At 41.5% G+C, this 21,302-nt stretch overlaps 1 protein-coding gene across 3 annotated transcripts in view; it reads right to left on the bottom strand.

Moving 5' to 3' along the window:
* Window positions 1–6: 6 nt before the first annotated feature.
* The window catches only part of gnal2 (guanine nucleotide binding protein (G protein), alpha activating activity polypeptide, olfactory type 2), a 53,992-nt gene continuing 32,696 nt past the window's right edge, over window positions 7–21,302 (bottom strand). For all 3 annotated transcript variants that reach the window (XM_008279669.1, XM_008279670.1, XM_008279671.1), the window contains 7 exons: window positions 6,704–6,758; window positions 6,516–6,589; window positions 5,156–5,214; window positions 4,837–4,957; window positions 3,542–3,672; window positions 3,377–3,444; window positions 7–393 (listed from right to left, as the gene is read on the bottom strand). In XM_008279669.1, the coding sequence (XP_008277891.1) occupies window positions 247–393; window positions 3,377–3,444; window positions 3,542–3,672; window positions 4,837–4,957; window positions 5,156–5,214; window positions 6,516–6,589; window positions 6,704–6,758 (655 nt within the window). In that variant the 3' untranslated portion in view covers window positions 7–246. The remainder of the gene's footprint in view (window positions 394–3,376; window positions 3,445–3,541; window positions 3,673–4,836; window positions 4,958–5,155; window positions 5,215–6,515; window positions 6,590–6,703; window positions 6,759–21,302) is intronic.

Genomic DNA, 21,302 nt, shown 5'->3' with positions numbered 1-21,302 from the left:
AAAAAAAAAAAAAAGAAGTACAAAAAGCTAAGAAGTTAAAAAGAGAAAGAGGATTTGACACACTTCAGTAGTACTTCATAGTCATCGACAGGAGGGGAGGTCAGGGGGGCTTGTTGAGGGTTTCTTTTTGGGGATTGAGGAGTAAAGGAGGAAGAGGAGGAGGAGGAGGAGGAGGAGGAGGAAGGGTTCATCAGGGATGCAGAATGGTGGAGAAAAACACAGAAGGCTGACGGAGACGGTCTCCCATCACAAGAGTTCGTACTGCCGCAGGTGCATTCTCTGGATGATGTCCCGGCAGTCGTTGAACACCCGCCGGATGTTCTCTGTGTCCACGGCGCAGGTGAAGTGGGGGTAGCAGTAGTGTCTGCCGTCGCCGCTCGCAGTGCTGATCCGCTGAGGAGGAAGACACAGGAGACGTCACATGACGCTTCCAACACAGGACCATGGATCAACCAATACGTTTGTTTCCTTAGAGCTAAAACTGATTATTGGTAATCAAGATTGACCAATGTACATTAAACATCACACTTTAGCAGCATGTGATAGCAGGGATTTTGTCATTCATAGCTACATTACTTCACTATAATGTCTACTATTACTGAATATTGAAGACAGACAGCTGGGTAGCTCTCCTCTCTTTGTCTCATCTTGTTCTGCTGTTCTTCTCTGTTTTCCTGTTCTTTAGTTATTTTTTTGGCCTACAATGGCTCATATTTTAAAGCATTATTTGTTACTGTTTTCCAGACATTGTTTCGGGGTAATCTGTGGCTGCCTCCTAACTCAGCCGCTAACCAAGCCCTTTAGCTGTTAGCATAGCCCTAGCCACAGTGAAAATACTTAACGTTCTGATTTGTGGTGATGGCTGTGTTTGGATTTTGCAGGTTGTGACTCTACAAGAGGGACGAGTCTGTCTGACTTTAGGAAGACATTCTGGGTATTTCAGATACCTTTAGTGAATACCTTAGCCTAGCACTGACAGCAAAATAGGTTCTGGGTGCACTGACACCAACAAGGGAATTATTCTGGCATTTGATTATATTTGGCTCGCAAGATAATATCAAATGTCTACTGGAGCTGCCCGCCGGTATATAGCGCATACATTGTTAATACTACATATCCCAGAATGCTCTGCTAGTGTGTTGGTGCGTCAATGAAGACCCGCAAGCGTCCCGTCCCCCTTCTGTTGGCATTCATTAGCATTCTTAGCATTAGCAACGATGCTAACCACCGAGCCACCTTGCAGCCGAAAATTGAAGCTACCCCTCACAAAAAAGGACCAAACGACAAATGGAAACCAGTTGCTTTCAAGACAGGTAGGGGGCAGATTATCTGTTGACGAATGCAAAGGACAGACTTTAATTAAGCTTTACTTGGTCCAGATTTCATGTTTTAGCAAAACTTAAGTTTGTTACCATATGAAAAAGTTTATCATTATATATCAGGAGGGAAAGGAAAACATGCACAACTGTAATCAATTTTTCAATAAATATCGAGTCTGGCCCTCAACCACGTCCCAGTTTGTTATTTTGGCCCACGGTGTATTTTGAGTTTGACACCCATGATCTACGTCCTCAACTCCGCTCTGCAAACATGCTCACATTGCCCCCGTCTGTAAACATTCATTGTTGATTAGCTGGTATTCGAGACATGCAACAGCCAATCAGACAGAGTTGTGGGCGGGACATTGCTTGAGACGGAGAGCAGGCCGCATCAGAGCCAAAGCAGCACAATTAGTTTCTTTTATCCTTAAATGTTTATAAAAACAAACAAAAAACAACAATACAAATAATAACAATAATAACAGTTCATAATCAGGCTAGCCTCTACACTCTGCTGGGCCTTTTCCAGGAGCAGCTGCTGCAACAGATCCTTTCCATTATTATCAATGAAACTGGCTTCACCTGGCGCGTGAGCAGCGTAGCGTATGTCGTAGAGCGCCACACAGCAATCCACTGTCCTCTGATTATTCTCTATGCGAGGTGTGCAAGGCCCTTTTATTTTTTTCCTTATATTAAACTGCTGGTATGCAATTAATAACTGCCTTGTATCAGACAGCTCTGTTCATAATACAATAGATCCAAATACCAAACATGAAGACTTTTTTTTTTTTTAACTAAAGCCTGATGACACCACTGCGACAGGAATAGAAGTACTGCTAATAAAATAATAATATGAGTAATAATAATTCTATTTAGGTCTTGTGACAATGGAAACAGGACTAACATGAGCGCAGACAGAATGGAACAACTCCATATTAACTCCATCCACTGAGGAGGCTCCAGAAAATGTCAAAATGATGCAATTCTGTGTAAATTATTCACTACGCAAAACTTCAATCACAGGCTGGACATACAGAAACAATGCTGGCAACAATACTTGCCGCCGAGCGTTTTGCGACCGTTATATGAGCGCGTACATGGTCGCATTTATACAAGTGCACGATGAACATCAGGCTGATTTTCAGTAGCCATCATGGTGGAAAGCAGTTTATTTCTTCTTCACTCGGTACGTCAGTCTGTCTGATGTGTCCATGTAGCTTGTTCCCATGATGAAATGTTATCTAGCTGATTATTTATTAGACACACCTGATGGTAAATAGTGCAGGTGCAGGCCGGAAGATAACAAATGAGTCGGTGAAGAAGAAGTAGTCCACTACATTCAGTTCCTATGGCTAACATGTGAATGAGTTTTAACAGTGATTTTAGCTCCTCACAGTTAAATAAATGTGTTCGACTGCAGAACTGATGTTTAAAATGCGTCGCTCATAGAAAAATAAACCAGCAATCTGACATTAGAACATCTTATTTTGCTCTTTTTAAAGTAATTCCTGGTCACGCACTTGGCTGATTGAGTTTCAGCCGGCTAGCTAGCATCCCCCTCAGCCTGCATGTGAGGCGTGAAGGGAACAAAAGTATATTCTAGTGTCCAGCAATAAGAAAAGGTTCAGCAAATAAGGAGTTAACTCCAGTGATATCAGCCATCTTCCAGAAAAATACTGGAGACAAAATTACTATATTTTCTGATTAAAACATTTTGCAAATAGCAAGCCGCAGTCAAACTTTACAATAATGTTCAGCAGCATGCAAGTTTAATTAATACCACGATGCACCATGAAAATGGGACCAAATCATGTGCTGGTGCGACCGACTGAGAAAGTGGGTCGCCTCAGTGCTACCAGGGAAAAAGTTAATCTGGAGCCTTTTGTTGCTTATCTGCAGACGGCTTGTCCTCATGAGAAGGTCAGCATCAGCAGAAATGGTTCAGAAAGTTCAAAGCGGCATCATATGCACAGCTGGTATTACATGTACAAAGCAACGAGCGCTAAATAACTTCACCTCACTTCACACAGTCCATACACACACTGATATATACTTACAAGAAACTCGTCTCGGATGAAGAACTTAGCTCTCGTCACTCTTGGGTCTTCACCAGGTTCAGGAGTTGCTGGGAAAAAAAAAAAAAAAGGCAGATTCACCGTTAATACAGACCGAGAGACTAAAAATGTGTTGAACATCGCAGCTGTACTTGGCGGGGCACAAACCTTCATTTGGTATGGTGTAGCGAGCATATTCAGGGAAGTAGTCTTCAATTTTGGATTTTCCAGCTAATACTTTCTCAGCCAGCATGTCCTGCTTGTTCAGGAACAATATGACCGATATAGTGCGTAACCATCTGAAAGAAAACAAACAACAAAAGAAGCCATTTAAAAAAAATGCATCAGCACTGCTTATACAGTTAGTCACAACAAGTAGCTAGCTTTTACTTTATAGTAGATTTATTATGATGTTTATTTAATATTTAATGCTGTGTGCTTTAATTGTATGTTCCTACGTAGGCTTTACAGCTGAGGTGGTTCTGGTATCTGAACTCAACACAACAATTAAGTTACACGATTCATTCAAATTTATGTGAGGGACACTTTCGGACTTTCACTAAAACAAACATCCAGACTTTCTTCACTTCAGCAGCTAAAATGAATTCAAGATGGAGCGACTCATTCAAAGACAATGACTTGTAACTTTTGAATTATTTTTAGAAATGTAAAGGCCTCTTTCAGTTCCTTCTTCTCAAATGTCTGCTGAGGAGCTGAGTTACATTCATCATTGTAAAAATCATAACTAGACAAAACACCGAGGCTGTCAAGACACCAGAATGTTTCAATTTTAAATTAAAGATTATTTCTCTGAGCCCCAAAACTGCTGGTAGGTTCGGGGAAAAAAAATGTGTGCCACAATGACACCATTTAGTGAGCTAGAAACTGTAAAAACAGAAAGAACTGTCAGGTTTTTCCAAATGTTGTTGAAATTATCATGTGGCACTGTATGTTCTGTTAATGCAACCCAAGCCTAAAATCATGGTACTTTAATTAGAATAACTTTATTCTACATGACCCATTTAAAACTTTGCTGAAAATAAACTGTACCAGAGTCTGTTAAAAAAAATAAAATAAATCTAAAACAACAAAGAAATGAAATGAAAATCTAACAAGTAAAATATCTATTGTACGTAGAGTCACATTTTTTTTCCAACATTGGTAACACCTGTGGGTACTTGGAAAAATAAAAAATGATTTATTTGATGAACAATTTTGAGTTCTCTCTACTTCCAGTCATGGTTGCGCTGATCCCATAGAGGTATTGGACTTTATGTTGCAGTAAAAAAAAATGAGCCCACAGTGAGGAAAAAATGTGACAGGAGCAGAAAACTTTCAGAAACTGCCCAGGGTAGAGGGCTGAGGTGTGTTTGAGATGTTTTAGTTTTAGATACTGCTGAAGCTTCGCTAGGACAGCAGGTAGCAAGACGAGAGTAAGTACTCAATGTGAACTTCCTCCTCACCTGTTGTTCCAAATACTGCGGAAGAGGTCCAGAGCTTCCCGTAGCCTGTTGGTGTTATTGTCTTCCCTTATTACCATGTTGTAGCTGCTGCTGGCCACCACGAAGATGATAGCAGTGACGTCTGGAAGGAGAGGAGAGGCAATATGTCAGCTTTGTGACCATCGCACGTGCACAAAAATAAAAATTAAAAGAATCAGTCGGCGCATTGTTGGAACGGGAAGAAAATACCGTAAGACAGACGAGATGTGATAGGAGGAGAATGTGTTGTACAGTGTGGTTATCTGAAGGAAAACAAGAACAGAAAGGCTGAAAGTCTCACCGTTAAAGCACTGAATCCATTTTCTCCTTTCATCTCTCTGGCCCCCAACATCAAACATGCTGTGGAGACAAAATACTGGGTCAGATTCAGACACAACAACACACTCGCTGCTGCCCTCTTGTGATCAAAGAGTTCATATCTGTGGTGGGACAGGACTGAGGGTGTCAGGTACATGTTGTACTGCAGTTGGCTGGCCTGAGAAGACTCGCACGCCTGTTTTATAGCTACACTTATCCATATGAAGACATTTCTTTTAGATGGTTACAAAAGACTTATTGAGCTGCGCTCCTGAGCTCAGATCTAAATGTTATTGGGACAACTGTGGACGCACGAATGATCAATTCATGAATAAATAATTCCAAGAACAGCATTATTTGTAGAGTCAGTAGCCTGTGGGACCCTGGCTGGATGTTTGGAAGTCATCAAACCTGAATGATGACAATTGCACACCAAGAGGGAACTAATGATCCACATCTTTATTATCAATCATTCAGGATGATATAATGCAATACAAAGGCCTGTTTCACATGGTAGAATAAGACTGTTGTGTCTGACTGCGGAAATGGGTCATCTCATCTGACATCATCAAAGCAGTTACGAAACCTTTACTCTAACCTTTATCAGCTGCTCCAACAACTGTAACCAATGGTAAATAACTTTGAGCGAGCTCAGAAATCACACTGGCTGAGCACAGAGGATTCATTATGCATTTTAGTCACTTAGATGACGCGCTTGTCCACCTCAGCTTCCAGCTGCAGAGCAGGTTGGGGTTCAGTGTTTTGTTCAAGGACGCCCAGCTGCTACAAGGAGCAAACTTATGACATTTCAGGCTCTGAACACGAGGTCGTGGTATGTATAGCAGCAATACGCGAGACGTCAATCTCACCTGGGCTTACTGGTACAACTTTGATGCAAAATGGAGACACTGATAAACTTTTTGAATAAGGAACGTGACTGGAAACATCTGAAAATGCCCAGAAAGTCACCTTTTCAGGACTGGTTGATAGAGTTAAGAAAAGCTACCACATAAGAGGGAATGTAACGGCAGAGGTGGAGCAAAGACAATACTACCTGCTTAGTACTTGTAAATGTTTTGTTCATAAAGTGTGACAGAATGAGCCGGAAGAACGTGGTTTCTGTGTTTGGTATGTTAAAATGAGGGAATTCATCTCTTTTTACTTCACTGTTAAATTTTTTATTTTATTTTTTATCTGTATTTCAGAGACTCCACAAGTATTTTCTTTTATTTTTTCCAAAATTGGAACCAAAAATATACAAATAAATGATCAATCAACAATTGTAGCAGCTACATGTCTTGATTATGTATTTATGTGTTTGTGAAAGCTGAGCAGAGACTTACTGAAAGTTCACTTTATCTACTTGGAACCTCGTCTCGAAAATCCCTGAAGTTAACACTCGGCAGCGTAGCAGGTCCTGTACGTAACAGACACAAAAAGACATCCAGTTACAGAAAAAAAAAAAAGTACAAAGAAGATTTTGGAGGTGATTTACACATTTTATACTGAGCAGATTAACAGGAGAACTGACCTGGTCCGTTGGTGTGTAGTCGCTCTGTCTTACAGAGTCAATTCTGTCCAGGAAACTGCAACAACAGAAACAGAACAGGCTTAGTTTTTGCAGTAAGGTCTAACCATTTCCACAGGCGGCAGACATTATATATAAGAAACAGAATGTCATCATAAAGCAAAGCAGTGAAATTAAAGACATTTGTCTCCATAAATATTGATTCTACAATAAATAAAAACTACATCATAAGCAGTGAGCCACATTCCATCTCATTTTCATGCTAAACCCATCCAAAAATAAATGTGGTCGTTTATATGAACCCATCCAGTAACCATGGCCAGATCACCAAACTGAACAACAACAACGCACAAATTATCTATCACTATCTTTTGTACAAACCTCTGAAAACAAATATTTAGACATTCGCTCGGGCTACAGTGAATGCTGCATGAGTCGGCCGCCATGTGTGGCTCCCTGTCGAGGCCTGGTAGGCCGGTGTTGAGGCAGCTGCATGCCACAAGAGGGCAGGCCTGCTCAGTCTGGGCTATTTTGGTCTGTCTCCAGCCAGAGTGATTACATAAGGCGGTTATTGTGGAGGTTAGACAGCTTGCTGTTGCCATCTCTTCACTACTGAGAGAGCATGTGCAGCGGTAGCAGCAACGGCAGCAGCTGGGCCTCTCTGCAGCACAGCAGGCAGGCTCAGGACACCGAGGCTGGGGGACACACGGTCACAGGGGCCCCTGGATGATCTGGATCACACCGTAGAGACTCTAACAAGGCCGGTCCAAGGGCCAAAATACATAGTTTTAAAAAAACACATTTTCAAAAAAGGCCTATTGCTATGCGACTGTGAAAAACACACTTGACGGGTGTTTGAAGGCAGAAGGTAAACCGTCTTTCCAACTGTAGCAAGTCTCTTCATACAATGTAGTTCACTGCTAGCTTAACTGCTTTACCACAGCAGCAACAGTGGAGCACAACAGAGTTAGAAATTAACCAACTCTGGGGCCCAAAGCAAAAATGTCCTTGAAGCACGAGTCGTACAAATATGTTTGCCAGCACAAAATGCAAATGTGGTACCCTCAAAAAGACTTAAATACCCCTAAAAGTCCCACAAAGGAGGCATAAACTGCTTTCTCTTGCAATGGTTATTTATATGGTTTGTTTATTAATTATTTATTCATCAAATTTGAGACATTCCTACTTTCCTTTATCGTAATCATAGGATTATCTTTTGATTTTGGATTGTTGAATGAACAAGTCTTTGCGAAATATCTCAGTACAAAGTAAAGTCCAGTCGCAGCAAAGCTGGCAAAAAAACACTACGATGAAAACACATTGGAGGTAAAACATATATTTTTCTATGAGAGCAGAGGTGATAAAGGTGTGTCAGGTATATCTGGACAAGAAGAGCTTTGAGTCTATAGCTGAAGTTGCTGAGTGACTCTGGTATGTAGGACACAGATGTGGACCAAACAGGCTCACCATCCTTCAGTTTCTACCCAAACCCTCAGCAGCTTCAGGATGTCACAAGACAAGACAACAGGGCTGCAGCATACAGGAAACTTGATGCACAGAAGATCAGCGTTTTGGGTTTTCTGCATGTTTCAGTCAGGAACGCCTGTCAGTTGGTTTTCACTTCAGCCCTCACAGTAACACACCTAAAAACACCCAACTAGAATTAAATAACCGAGAATGAATGCTCTATTATGAGCCATTAGATAACAGATACGCTGCTCATGTGCTCTGACAACAATGTTTTCATCACACGGACTATTTCTGCCTCAGACAGTCCGCACAAAAGGAGAAGTAAGGCTATTTCTGAAAGATTGCTCAACTTTCTCATACTAATTTCATATACATGTACAGTACACTCATCTATTAGGTCGCCAGATGCGACACATACAATAAAGAGGCCTTTAAAATGAATTTGAATATACCATTTTCTGTTGTGGATCAAAGACACTAACCTTCACAGAAAAACATTGTGCAAAAAAACATGTAAATGTAATGTCAGTTGTAATTTAAGCTATACAGCAATCAGACGCCACATTAAAACTACATGCCAAACACTGCGTTGGTCTGCCTCGTGCCACCAATATAAAGCTGTCCTGTGGTTTTAGGCACCAAGACATCAGCGGCAGACCCTTTGGAAGCTGCGAGGTTGGACTGGTTTTCCAGCACATCTCACAGATGCTCAGTCGGACTGAGATCTGGGGAACTGGGAGGCCGAGTCAGCACCTTGAACTCTTTGTGATGTTCCTCAAACCATTTCTGAACAATGTTTGCAGTGTGGCAGCAAGCATTATCCTGCTGAAAGAGGCCACAGCCATGAGGGACCAGTGGTGCCATGAAGGGGTGTGTTTAAGTCAGTGAAACGCATCAAAGTAACATCCACATGAATGCAAGGGTTTCCTTTGCGAACTACAACGATGATGGACAAGCTGGATTGGATAAAGCTACATGCTGATATCCTTCATATGCAATCAGGTATGTAGGCGTCACCCAAATGTGAACCTTAGTGGCGCAAGAAAAAAAAGTAAGTGCCATCACTCTATAGCAGTGAATATGCAACCTCTGTCGAGAACACGTGTTTTAAACAATTACCAAAAGTAACTGAGCCGTGCTATGAAGTTCCCTTTCATTCGTATTTCAGCCAGAAAGTCAGAGCAGCCTTTTATGAACCAACACAAGCTACAGTTGTACACAACATATCCTACACATCTGCTGTCACTGTCACAAACCAACGTGGACACACAGGGCTACTGAGAGTTACCTTATGACACAGTTAAATAGACAAAACTATGCACTTTGATGGATATTGTGTATTTTTGATTTGAAAGATTATTTGTGTTGAGCAGTCCTAGTGTGAAGCTAAAAGCTAGTAATATGGATGAAAGTACGATTTGAGCTCAGTTATATTTTCTAATTGATGCACTTTTAAAAAAAAAAAAAGTGGTATTTAAGAGTCTATATTTTGATTTATATATTTTGTAAATTTTATTTTTTATTGGGAGGTTACAACCATTGGTAATATTAGTAGTTACATCTGTACACCAGTGTTAAGTTATATATTCTGTATTTCCTGTTTTCACTTTACAAAAAAGAAACAGATCTCATCCTTAAAACCAAGGTGCTATTACACCCCTAGTTCTGACACCTTTCTTGTATAGATCGGACCCCACTGGACAGACGTCCCTCCCCGTGAATGAACTTTAGGTGCCCATCGCCTTGTCGGAGGCTCACCAGTTGCCCTTCCTTGGCTCACTTTTGGTACTAACCAGTGCACACCAGGAACAACTCACAACTCCTGCTGCAGGAGATCGTCTGACCCAGTCATCTAGCAATCACAATTTGGTCCTTATCAAAGTCACTCAGATCCTTGCACTGCCCTTTTTCCCTACTTCCAGCACAACAAGAATGACTGCCCGTTTACTTGCTGACTAATACAACCAAGCCCTGACAGGTGCCATTGTAATGAGATAATCAGTGCTATTCACTTTCCCTGACTGTGGTTTTAATGTGGGTACTGATTAGATGTACAGCTAAATAAAGTCAATTACTTAATATGCTTTTTAAGGTCAACAAATAATGACAAGCTGCTCCTCACACATTACCACAGCCTTAAATGAGATCTAAAAACTGCTTCTTTATTATTTTAGTACACACTATGCTGTGTACTTATTAACCAGGCTGATCGTAGGTCTAAGCCAGCACGTAAAATTCCCACAATTCTTTTCTGTCTTTAACTTACAACCCGACCTTTGGACGGTTGTTACTTTTTGGCCAGACTGCAAAACTGAATGGACTTGTCCTGAACTATCTGGTTCTGAGCGTCACTTCAGGCTGCACATTTGATTGAAAGCTGCCATATAAAGCTAAGTTGAACACAAGACCATCTATAGACCATCATGAAGCCACGTGATTGTGAATGGGCACTTTTCATTAAAATTCTTATTAATTTCTATAATTTGAGGCTGTAGAAGCAAAACCACATACTATTTCACAAGAAGCAGAAGTTAGAAAAAAAAAAGTACATGTTTTCCTGCGTGATCATTGAGTTTTCTCTTGTTTCTGACCCAGGATGTCATCTTATTACCTCACTTCCCAACACCCAGGGTGGGAACCACTGCTCTGTCAGCATCTTATGAAGACAGATAACTATTTCTGCTGACTGAAGACGATGATAACTGCCCCACCAGACAGTTGGTGGGGTGCTAAAAGGCAGCAATACATTGAAAAAACACAAAGAACGTGACTCGATTAGTTTGTGCAAACAATGCAGATATTCAGGAATGTTTCACGAATGAGAAATCTTAAAAACTATAATGCAACTAACAGTTTGCTCATGTTATATGAATACAGTGAAAAACATCCACCACAATGTCCTATGCCACCAGGCAATGGAAATAAACTGCCTGTTAAGTCAGACAAAACCTAAATGTTATCACATAAGACAAAAAAAAAGGAAAATTCTGAAAAAATCGGAATGATTATTTGATTACCACAATATGTGCTGAATGGAATTCAGCTCCATAACAGACAACATGTATAATTTAGTGACAAAACCCCTAAACAAACTACCCACATCAGCAAAATCTGAGATAACTTGGTGTACAGTGGTGACTTGTGTCATAAAACATCAATCACATTCATCAAATCACACAATTAACTGCATCTATTTACCAATTAGAGCTTCTCTGGAAACAAGACAAACACATCCAGCAAACCCATTGAACTGCAGTGCGTTAAAAAGACACAATATACAGCCATGTATCACACACACACTCGTCTCCCCTGAGCAGACACAAACACGTATTCGCACACAAAAACAGGCAAAACCTTAAAAAGAAAGAGAAAAAAAAATCTCCAGCTTTTGCCCCATCACTGCAACAATGTGGGAGTATTTTTAGTCAGCCTTCCTCGCAAAAACCTAGCTAGGTTATAATTACTGAGCACTTTGTGACTGCCATGTGACAGAAGTACTATTGGTAGAGCACTGGAGATCCAAATATAGTCTCCATACCAGGCAAGAAAAAAAAAGAACAAGGGTCCTGGATCCAGGAAAAATGCAGAAAAAGATAACATTGATTACCGAGCGGCCGTCCTGATAATGCCTTATCAAAAGGTTTGGGTGCAGTTTACAGAGACCACGGCTGTTCTGGTCGAGTGCTACAAATAGACGAGCTGGGTTTAAGGTCCAGGGAAATCTGTGGTTTGCGCTGCTTTCTTCAATTTCCTCCCAAGAACGGTTCTACGTTGGCATCCGACATCTTTGTGTGATGTGGTCATTTTTGTCAGATTTGTGGATTTGAGGGATAAAAGGCCACCAGTTTGTTTTTAGTATGTGTACAGTACATACAGGCCAAAGTGTGCTCTGACATTTATGAATCTCTTGCCACTCTGAAACCTTTTCACAAGCATCAGTCCCTTTTAAATTAGCTGTACTTTCTAATTTATCTGTGTATCCTCACACAGCGACCCCCCCACCCCCTCCTTATGAAGAAGCCTTTTACTACTCCATGAAAGTTTGTTCTGAATTAGCAGGTTGACAATAAAAAAGTTCCCTACTATCTAGTCTCTTGCAGTCCTACTGTTTCTCTCTTCAGGGTTGGGTTGGCTCTGTATTTAGCTTAAACACACTGTACTGGTGCTGCGGGCCAGTCTGTGTTGCTATGTATAGGCTTTGTTATGGACAGTATCACTTGACTTGGCCTGGTCTTTCTGTGTTGTTTGCCTCATCTTTCCATAAAACACACACACACAAGCATGAATACACACACACGCACACACACAGAGCCTGAACCACACCAACACACACCAATACGTTGAGGGACAGTTGATGCAGGGGGGCCTCAGGCTTCTGCCCCCACGTGGTCCAGGTCACATGTTGCTGCCCATTGAGCAGAAAAAGGGGGCAGAGGGAAGATGATGGTGGTGGTAGCAGTGCAGAAGCAGGGGGTAATAAAATGCCTCATACTGGAGCTCGGGTACGTGGGTCACCCAGTTTCATTGAGAACCAGAGCTCTGATTTTTTTTTTTTTTGCACCATTAGGTCACAAAGAACCACAGCAAGCAAATAAACCTAAATACAAATAGAGCTTCAAACAGAACAAAGTAGGTATCTGGGGAAGAACAGAACTCAACAATTTAAATATTGAACTACATTAAACTGCACAAAAGCCACTTGAAGATGTCAAAAGATGATAAAAAGCTCTGTTAACACTGGAATAAAGGCCAGAGGAAAAGTCCCCTCCAACAGAATGGAAACCTTTACACCAACAAGCAGCACCCAGCCTCATGTGCTCATTTGATAATTGGGTTGACTTTTTACAAATAGCGGACCATCTTTAATTAGCAGTGTAGAGGATCCAATCAATAGTTTCCATATTTTGAGCCGCTCAGGCCAGCATAATGGACTTTCACTTTAGTCTCCAACTGGCTGGTGACAGCGCTTCAAAACTCACTGCTGAACACGGCAGCAGCGCCATCGCACACTGTTTCCTGCTGGCATAGTTTTATTTAAATGTTTTCAGTCGGGACTATGTATAGTTGTTTCTGTACAATTGTGTTTCAGGTTATACTGGGAAATCAGATGAGTAACAATTAGAGTATAAAAAGGAAAAAGACACAACTTTAAGTAGCTTAAACGTCAAAACTACAGTAAACTACCATCACTGCACCGCCGATGCTATTGGAAAAAGAAATGATCTTGAGGAAATGCAAAAGCAGAAATGTCACAGTCACAGCACAAACAGCTCATTGCTAAAACTCACACAAATTTACGAAACTAAAAACGAATCAAATTACATCATTATCTTAATTTGTGGATTTATGAGTGCAGCAAACAACTATTTTCATTGTTGATTAATCGCTTCATTATTTTCTTAACATTCGGGGTATAAAATGTCAGAAAATAATGTAATTTCCAGGAGCCTCAGTGTCGCCGATATCTTGTTTTGTCTGGTTAACAGTACAAAATCAGAAAATAACAAATCTACACAAATCTACAACAGAGGAGGTGCAAATACTTTTACTGGAGAGGGTGAAAAAAATGTTTTGCGAGTTGATTTGATTGAAAAATGATGATTGATGGTTACAATATTTGCTGATTATTTACTTTCTATCGAATGCCTCATCATTTTAGCTCTACAGCAATCTGGAGGATATACTGTAATCTGAATTGTAACTTGAGAACTTGTCCCTTTATGCTTCATCTATCCCCACTCACAAAACCAGTATCCTCACAAACCAGCAGCACTACACAGCTCATCACATAACACAGACTGTCAGATGTATTGAGCTGGTACAGCCCACAGAGCCACGTGCAGCGGGACAAAGTGAAGGTGGAGCTGTGCAGGATCCTGGTCACCTGGTGGAAAGATCTGAGCCCGGGGTTCAACTCATCCATCCAAACAGGAACACTGTGCAGTTTGGGAGATGGATCTGAAACTAGACAAATCCATCAACGGCTCAGTGGGTACTTCCTAAATATAGGAGCAAGAACGGAGACACTCCTGAAAGTCAAACCAAATCTTGTGTAAACAAAAGTGCCTGCTTTATCTCAAGGCCGCCAATTCGCCTTCCAGGCCCGCATCAAGTCATGGTTTTGAAAGGTGTTGTATAAAAATGTAAAATACATTGCAATGCCCTTTTGTCTCTGCTCAGTGTCTACGTGGACCATTACATTACCTCTGTTTAAAATAGACTCAGTCCCCAAATTCAGGCTACAGAGGGAACATGGGGACTCTGTCAGGCCTGAACCGTGTCCCATGCGGAGCTCCCAAATGCAGTTCTCACTGTGAAATTGACTTATAGGTTTCTCTAAATAATATTGAAGCCCAACATCGATACGCTATCTGTCAGCTACCAAATTAGTCTGTGCCAAAAATAGAAAACCAAGTAAAAATAGTCTAATCAACAATATTGAGCAGGTTTCAATTCTCTCGCCCGTAAACAACAGCAGCCTCCATGTCAAATTAGTTGTTCCAATTGGAAGTCTACCGATGACCCAGTGAAAATGAGCTTTTCCTCTTTTGCCCCTAATCAAAAGTCAATAACCAATGACTAATATCAGACAAGGGAGTCTACAGTATAACTGCAGCTTGCATAGCATAAGTTGTACAGGCTGAACCACCTGGTGATTACAAGTCAGTTATAACTGCACAGGAAGAAAGACATTTGACTACAAACAGTAAGCTAAATACCTTTTTCATGCGTTACGTTAAACATGCAGCTTCTCTGGATGAAACTCAGCCGGAACTCGAGCCGTCCGGGCCTGTATGTGCTGTTTGTGTAGTTCAAAAACTGGCCTCGGGGTGGCATCCCTTCGCTCCTGCTGCACACATCCTCTCTTCCACACTGACCCTGCCTGGTTTTAGCAGCTGGGTTCCCATGGCAACCCCAGTCAGTCCATACCACTCCTCTCTCTCTCTCGCTCTCTCTCTCTCTCTCTCTCTCTGTGTGTCTCTCTATCCCCCCATCTCTTCCTAAGCCAGGCTGCACTTGTATCCTTCCATTCCCAGACTCTCCCATACATCAACACAAAGCAGAACCATGCTCTGTGCTAGCTTTCTGCACTGTGTGTGTGTGTCACTGTGTGTGTTTGGTGGGAGGGCAAAGCAAATTTAGGCTTATGAAGACAGATTATTTTAGAGGGCCACCGTCTCAAGCACACAACTAAAAATAAGTCGCATTTGCAGTGAAGGGGAGGAATGTAACATGAAGTGTGTAGCATGTAAGGAGACAGAAAGTTAGCGAGTTCTGTCACAACTTGACGGATGCGGTGTCAGATGTGAAGAAACAGGTAGAGATGCACTGATACCAGGATGGAAAAATCAGTCCGATACGGTGATACAACCAGACCTGACGCCACTTTACGGCAGTCAACCTCTTGTTAGTTGAGCAGCTAGGCACGGAAGGAGCAATGTCGGCAGTTTGAAAATATTCTTATTCTGACACAAAGCAGCATTGGTGCATCCCAATACACAAAAGTTAAAAGCTAAACATGGAGATAACTGATAAGGATGTTCCAAGTCACGTAGTGGTTAACAGGAGTCCTGTGAGATGGGTTATTTACACACTGGAAAATAATGTGTTATGGCCAAGCGTAAACTGCAAACTCCAAAACTGAAAGCAGCCGAAGACACGCTGAGGTACAGGCAGTCCACATGTAAGTCTGTACGAATTACCAAGGCACTTTCATCCGTCACTTCTGTGATATCAACAGAACAAAGGCAATACAAGTGAAGTGATTTGATCTTTTGGTGATTATTACAACATCTGAGCATTGAGTTTACGGTGTCATTACTTTGCCAACGAACAGGTAGGAACCGGGTCAGAGAACCCAAACAGGTACTGCAGATTGTTCCTATAGCTCCTTTGAAAAATAAAACTAATCCTACTCAGTTTTTCATTTAGTAAAATTAGATCTTAAATGGATAATATACACTGATTTATCACTCTTCACTTCACTACACAGCACTTAGATATGCTAGATCTAATGTCAAACACACCTCCTGGTTTTGTTCAACCTAACCATACATTTTAACTGGTTGCATTTAAACTTGAGGAATGTCAAACTCAGCAAAAGTAAAAAGAAAAAATAAGGTTACAACTGCTACTACTTGTTTTGTGAAACCCTTATGTAAATATATTCTTGAATCACAAAAGCACAAGAAAAGCACCAAATCCACATAATTTAGAAAATCTTATGTTTGATAAATAAACAAAACTGAAATTGTTAGTAAATTCTCAAAACAGTTGCTAATTCATTTCCTGTTCATTACCTAATCATTTAATTAATTTATATGAGCTTCAGTTTAGTTATAAGGAAGAGACAGACAAACTAGGAAGTAAAACACATGTAAGCACATTACGCCTTTGTTTAACCAGCTGGAAAAGCACATCAGGTGTGGACTGGAATTACTTTTCTGAATAAATATTGCTTTAGAGTACAGTATCACTCCAAAAAAACCACAACGGCAAAAGAAGAGGAGGAAGCGGATGTTCCCTGGCACGCCATATTCTCTCGCCGTCTCTTGTGGCCGTAGGTATAATGAAGCTCTAAAATCCCAGGTTGAGAATGCCTACGACAATAAATCTTCCAACCAAAAACCGCCAAACCAGGAGCCGAGGTGTTTACTTAAGTGAGCCCCCAAGCCACCTCCTTCAGCCGAGCCTGATGAAACACCCTCCAGCTCAAACTGTCAACAAACCACCGTGACACAAAAAAAATATAAAAGCTTTCTATTAATAGCTCCGAGCCCCCCTCTGACCACATTCCACAGGAGGTGAAAGTTGAAGCTTGTTTGACTAGTGGCCAAGGTGGAGGGAGACCTTTTGCCTGGGTGTGGCTGGACACCGCTAACCCTCCGGGCCTCGCTGCTAGCCGGGCCTGCGGGCTACAAAACCTGAGCTGCAGCAAACACACAACCTGGCCAAACTCCGAGCGGGCTTTGAAATCCCCATGTGACACAAAACATGCTAATGTCAATGCTAAACACACGTGGTCATGTGCTCTTTGATGGATTTTGCATGGCGTCGAGTCTGGCTGTTGCTCGCTCTGGTAGGCCGGGGGAGAGCGAGGAGGAGCTGGGAGCCCCTGTCATGATTAGACAGCAAAGTGTCTCCTTGCGTGTCAAACCCCGCTTTGATCAATTCAGCTCCCCCTCTCTGTCTGTAGCAGTGGAAGAAATGGTTGAGCTGTGTGTGTGTGTGTGTGTGTGTGTGTGTGTGTGTGTGTGGAGAGTAGGGGGAGACAGAGTGAGCAGGAAGGCATATGGGTGCATTCATACACTCACAATGATTTGTTTTATGTCGGGGCATTAAGAGAGGAGAAGGTATGGCCAGGCAGTGCACAGTCACTCTCGCACACACACAGTCGCACACACAAAACCAACACAGAGGCGTTTTGTGTCTCACCTTCTGCTACTGACCTTCCCTTTGTTTACAGCGCATTGCCGGGATACTCCCTTTGATTCGGCTGCGCACACGTGACCCTAGCCAGTTTCTGCTCTGCAGTGCTGCTGCTAAAAATAGCCTCAGCTTGCCCTGGCTCCACAGCTAGTTTACATAAGCTCTAAGGGGGGTGGGGGGGTGGAAGGGGAGAAAAGGGAGCGACAGAGGGGTGGAGGGGGGGGAGTCTCAGTGAAGAGAGAAAGAGGGAGAGAGGAGGAGTAATCGGGGGAGGCGGAGGGGAGAGGGGGGCGTCTATGGACGACCATTCCACAATCTCTGAGCAGGGAACCTGCAGCGCCACTGCTGTCCTCCAGCAGACTGTGGCTTTACACTCCTGGTCAACAGCAGGGAGTGTGTGTGCGTGTGTGTGAGGTAGAAAGGTATACACGTGTGTGTGTGTGTGTGTGAGACAGTGTCTGTGTGTGTGTGTGTGTGGTCAACACACAGTAACACACTCGCAGATATCCGCCATTCACGAGCCTCGCTCTGTGTCCCTGTCCTTTAAAATGGACGCACATTTTAACCCAAAAATAAAATTCTATTTATAGCCACAATTCCCCTTCTTTAAGTGGAACATAAATTCTTATTTTTCTCCGCAACGCTGATCACACTGAACGCCGAACACAGAAGAGTAACACAGACCTACAAACAATCTAAACCTGAAACAACAGTAACGGTGATTTACTTTTCTCACACTGTAAATTATTATGTACAGATTTTAGAGACACAAGTTAAAATCTGTCATAGAGCAGCTTGGTCCTTCTAATTTGATTTAGCTCATTGATCAGACTAAACAGAGGCCGTCTCTCTGGTCTCTACAAACAACTTCAAAACACACTGGCAGTGTAGCTAATCTTGTGACATGAAGCACTTTATGCTGGGCAGCTTTAGGCTCCCTTCACTGTTTTCAAATGCCGGCTAAGCTTTTTCTAAGTTTAACAATTATGTAAAAATTCACCTTATGGGAAGGAAAACAATTAACTGCAGCCATGTTTCCATATAGCTCAAGAAAATTGGTAGTGAACTTAAAAATATTGCTTCTTTTTTTTTTTTTTTTAAAAATTGCAAATCAGTCTCTTCCCCATTAACTGCTTTGGAGTGAATAAACTTGGCTGTGAACTGTTGACAGAAGGTGGCAGTATGGGCAACTTTACACATGCCTGTAATAAACAGAGTAGAAGAAGCTAGAAACATAACCAGAGTTGCAATCAAATATCCATAGTACCATCCTATATAGAATGTCACAAAATATTTAGTATGCCAATACACAGTATGTCAAATGTACAAATGTCACATACCAAAAATGCCACATCTGGTCTGATTTTGAAGTATGCAAGTCAGCATGTCTTTCTGGTCATTTTGACCCACAATCCTCTGCGCAGCTACATCACATATATCACAACGTCTCGCAAACTATAAGCAAGCTTGAGCCACAGAGAGCGCAGACAGATGACAAGTCATTTTGCACTTCTGGCTGGTAACAATTGTAAGCATACAGCATGAAACGGTACAAACTTTGTGAGGGCAGTCGCAGTACTTAAAGTAAAAAGTATGTGATTTGGATCACAGCCCAGTTTTTTTTGCCAAATGCTAAAGATCCTTAAAGACGGAGTAGAAACAGAACTTTGGCAATCCACGAGAAAAAATAGAGAGAAGGAGGGAAGTCCTGACCAAGTTTTCCTGCTCCAGATCCAATCAGTCATTTAATATTTAGTATCTGCTGATCTGATCCAGTTCCATTTCCTACATAATAATAATAACACACACTTCAAGCACCGTCGATTAGCTTTAGCACCTGGTTGAGCCACAGCACACGGGATGAATGTCTACTGTGCTTAATTTGGATTATCAGTTAAATATTTATTCACCGATATTGCTGCATTTATTAAGAAAATCATTCAAAATTTGCATCCCTTGTGTCCTACAACAAATTGTGCTCTCCCTTTATGACACCTGTGTTACAGCCGAAGCACAAAGGATCGGGTTTAAGTTTGTGCCGATGCTGATCAGTTAATGATCCACCCTGATTTGTGAGACTGGATCGGGACATCCTTACAGAGACGTCACTAGGAACTGTTTTTAATCAGCAAAGTTGCAATTGTTGCAAGGATTGGCCATGTTTTATGCTGTCCAAAGACAAAGACAAGAGAAGAAGCAGAAACAGCTGATCAGTCATGTGAGTTAAATAAAACAGAAGTTATTCGCCCATTATGTGCAATGAACTCTTTTATTTTTAACTTTTCTGTAAAACTGGGCATGTTTTTTTTGTTTGTTGTTTTTATTTTTTTTCAAATGTTGCAATTTTCAATAAGTTTTTCTAATGCAATACTTCAAAACAAACATAAATAGACATTATGGAAACACAGGTAGTGACAGGAACAGCACATCTCGGGTACACGGAAGATGCAAAGTGATGCCCTGACTGAAAAGGTTTTACACACACTTTGGAAAGGGCTTGGCATGTGTTCTCATGTGCTCTGCAACATCCTCTCTGCTATCGCTATGTGGCCTCAAGAGAGGACTGAACAGATAGACAGAAAGAGAAAGCGAGAGAGAGCCTAAGAGGGGTAGTGGGAGAGAGAAAGACTCAGTCCCACAGGGGGCTCTAACAACCTTAAGGACAGTGGTTTGTGTAGATGGATTCCCACTGAGCATCCAGCAGATCAGATTCTACAGTTCAGCTTAAAACCACTCCTTGCTTTTCCTCAGAAATCACGCACACAAACACACACAACTACACACTCACAGATGTATTCAAACACACTTCCATAGTGCCCCCTTTGATTATTCCTCAGTCAGCTGACAGTAGGGTCATCTGATTTTAACAAGCGACACAAAGGTTTTTGTTAATCTGGATTAAGGTCTTTTATTATTGGTTTGAAGAAAATACTCAGTTCTTTCGCATTAATGCAGTTATAATTTGAACGTCTGTGTTAACATCATTTATTGTCCTGTTGAGAAGCTATAAGCAAACAGGGAGAATTTACTATTAAAAGCAATTTGATAAACTCAGCTGAAACCATTTAGGCTGTTTTTAAAGAGCTTGTTTACTAAGCACTAAAAAATATGAGCACACCAAACGCAGATGTAAACACTGGTAGTTAAAAATGCACTCAAATGCACTTTTCTGAATTTTTAAAAGATGCTGGTGCTGTTTGTTTCACAAGCACTTTTGAGGGTTGGATGTTAAGTAAAGATACATTTTTAGTTGCCTCAGTGTCAGAGTCGACTGTGCAAAACAATGCAGTCTGTGAAAGTTTAACACAGTTTCAAGTAGGACAAACAACCAGACAGAAAATCACATATTTTGTGTGTTAAAAATAACCAATCAGAAAATAGCTATTCCACTGAAATATAAACAAATAGATCAGTTCAAACACGTATGAATACCCACAGCTTAGAGACAGTCACGGCTTCTTTTGGTATTATATGGTGTACAGCTAATATATTAGCTAAAGGACTGAGTATTACGAAGAAGCAAGTTATTGGTGACACAAAAAAGCAGTAGGGACATGCAGCCAGTGTATAAATATCGCTCTCTCAGGCTCTTCCGTGAACAGAAGAGGCTCCTTATTGACGAGAGCCACTGTTTGTGAAGCGTAGCCCCTCTGTTTCTGTAGGCCCTTCAGGGGCCGGGGCTGGCTGACAATGCCAACCATTC

The sequence above is a fragment of the Stegastes partitus genome, unplaced genomic scaffold (genome assembly GCF_000690725.1).
Source record: "Stegastes partitus isolate 25-593 unplaced genomic scaffold, Stegastes_partitus-1.0.2 Scaffold167, whole genome shotgun sequence".
Taxonomy (NCBI): Eukaryota; Metazoa; Chordata; class Actinopteri; family Pomacentridae; genus Stegastes; species Stegastes partitus.
Note: the sequence above shows the minus strand (reverse complement) of the source record. Positions and strands in the feature narration are given on the sequence as shown.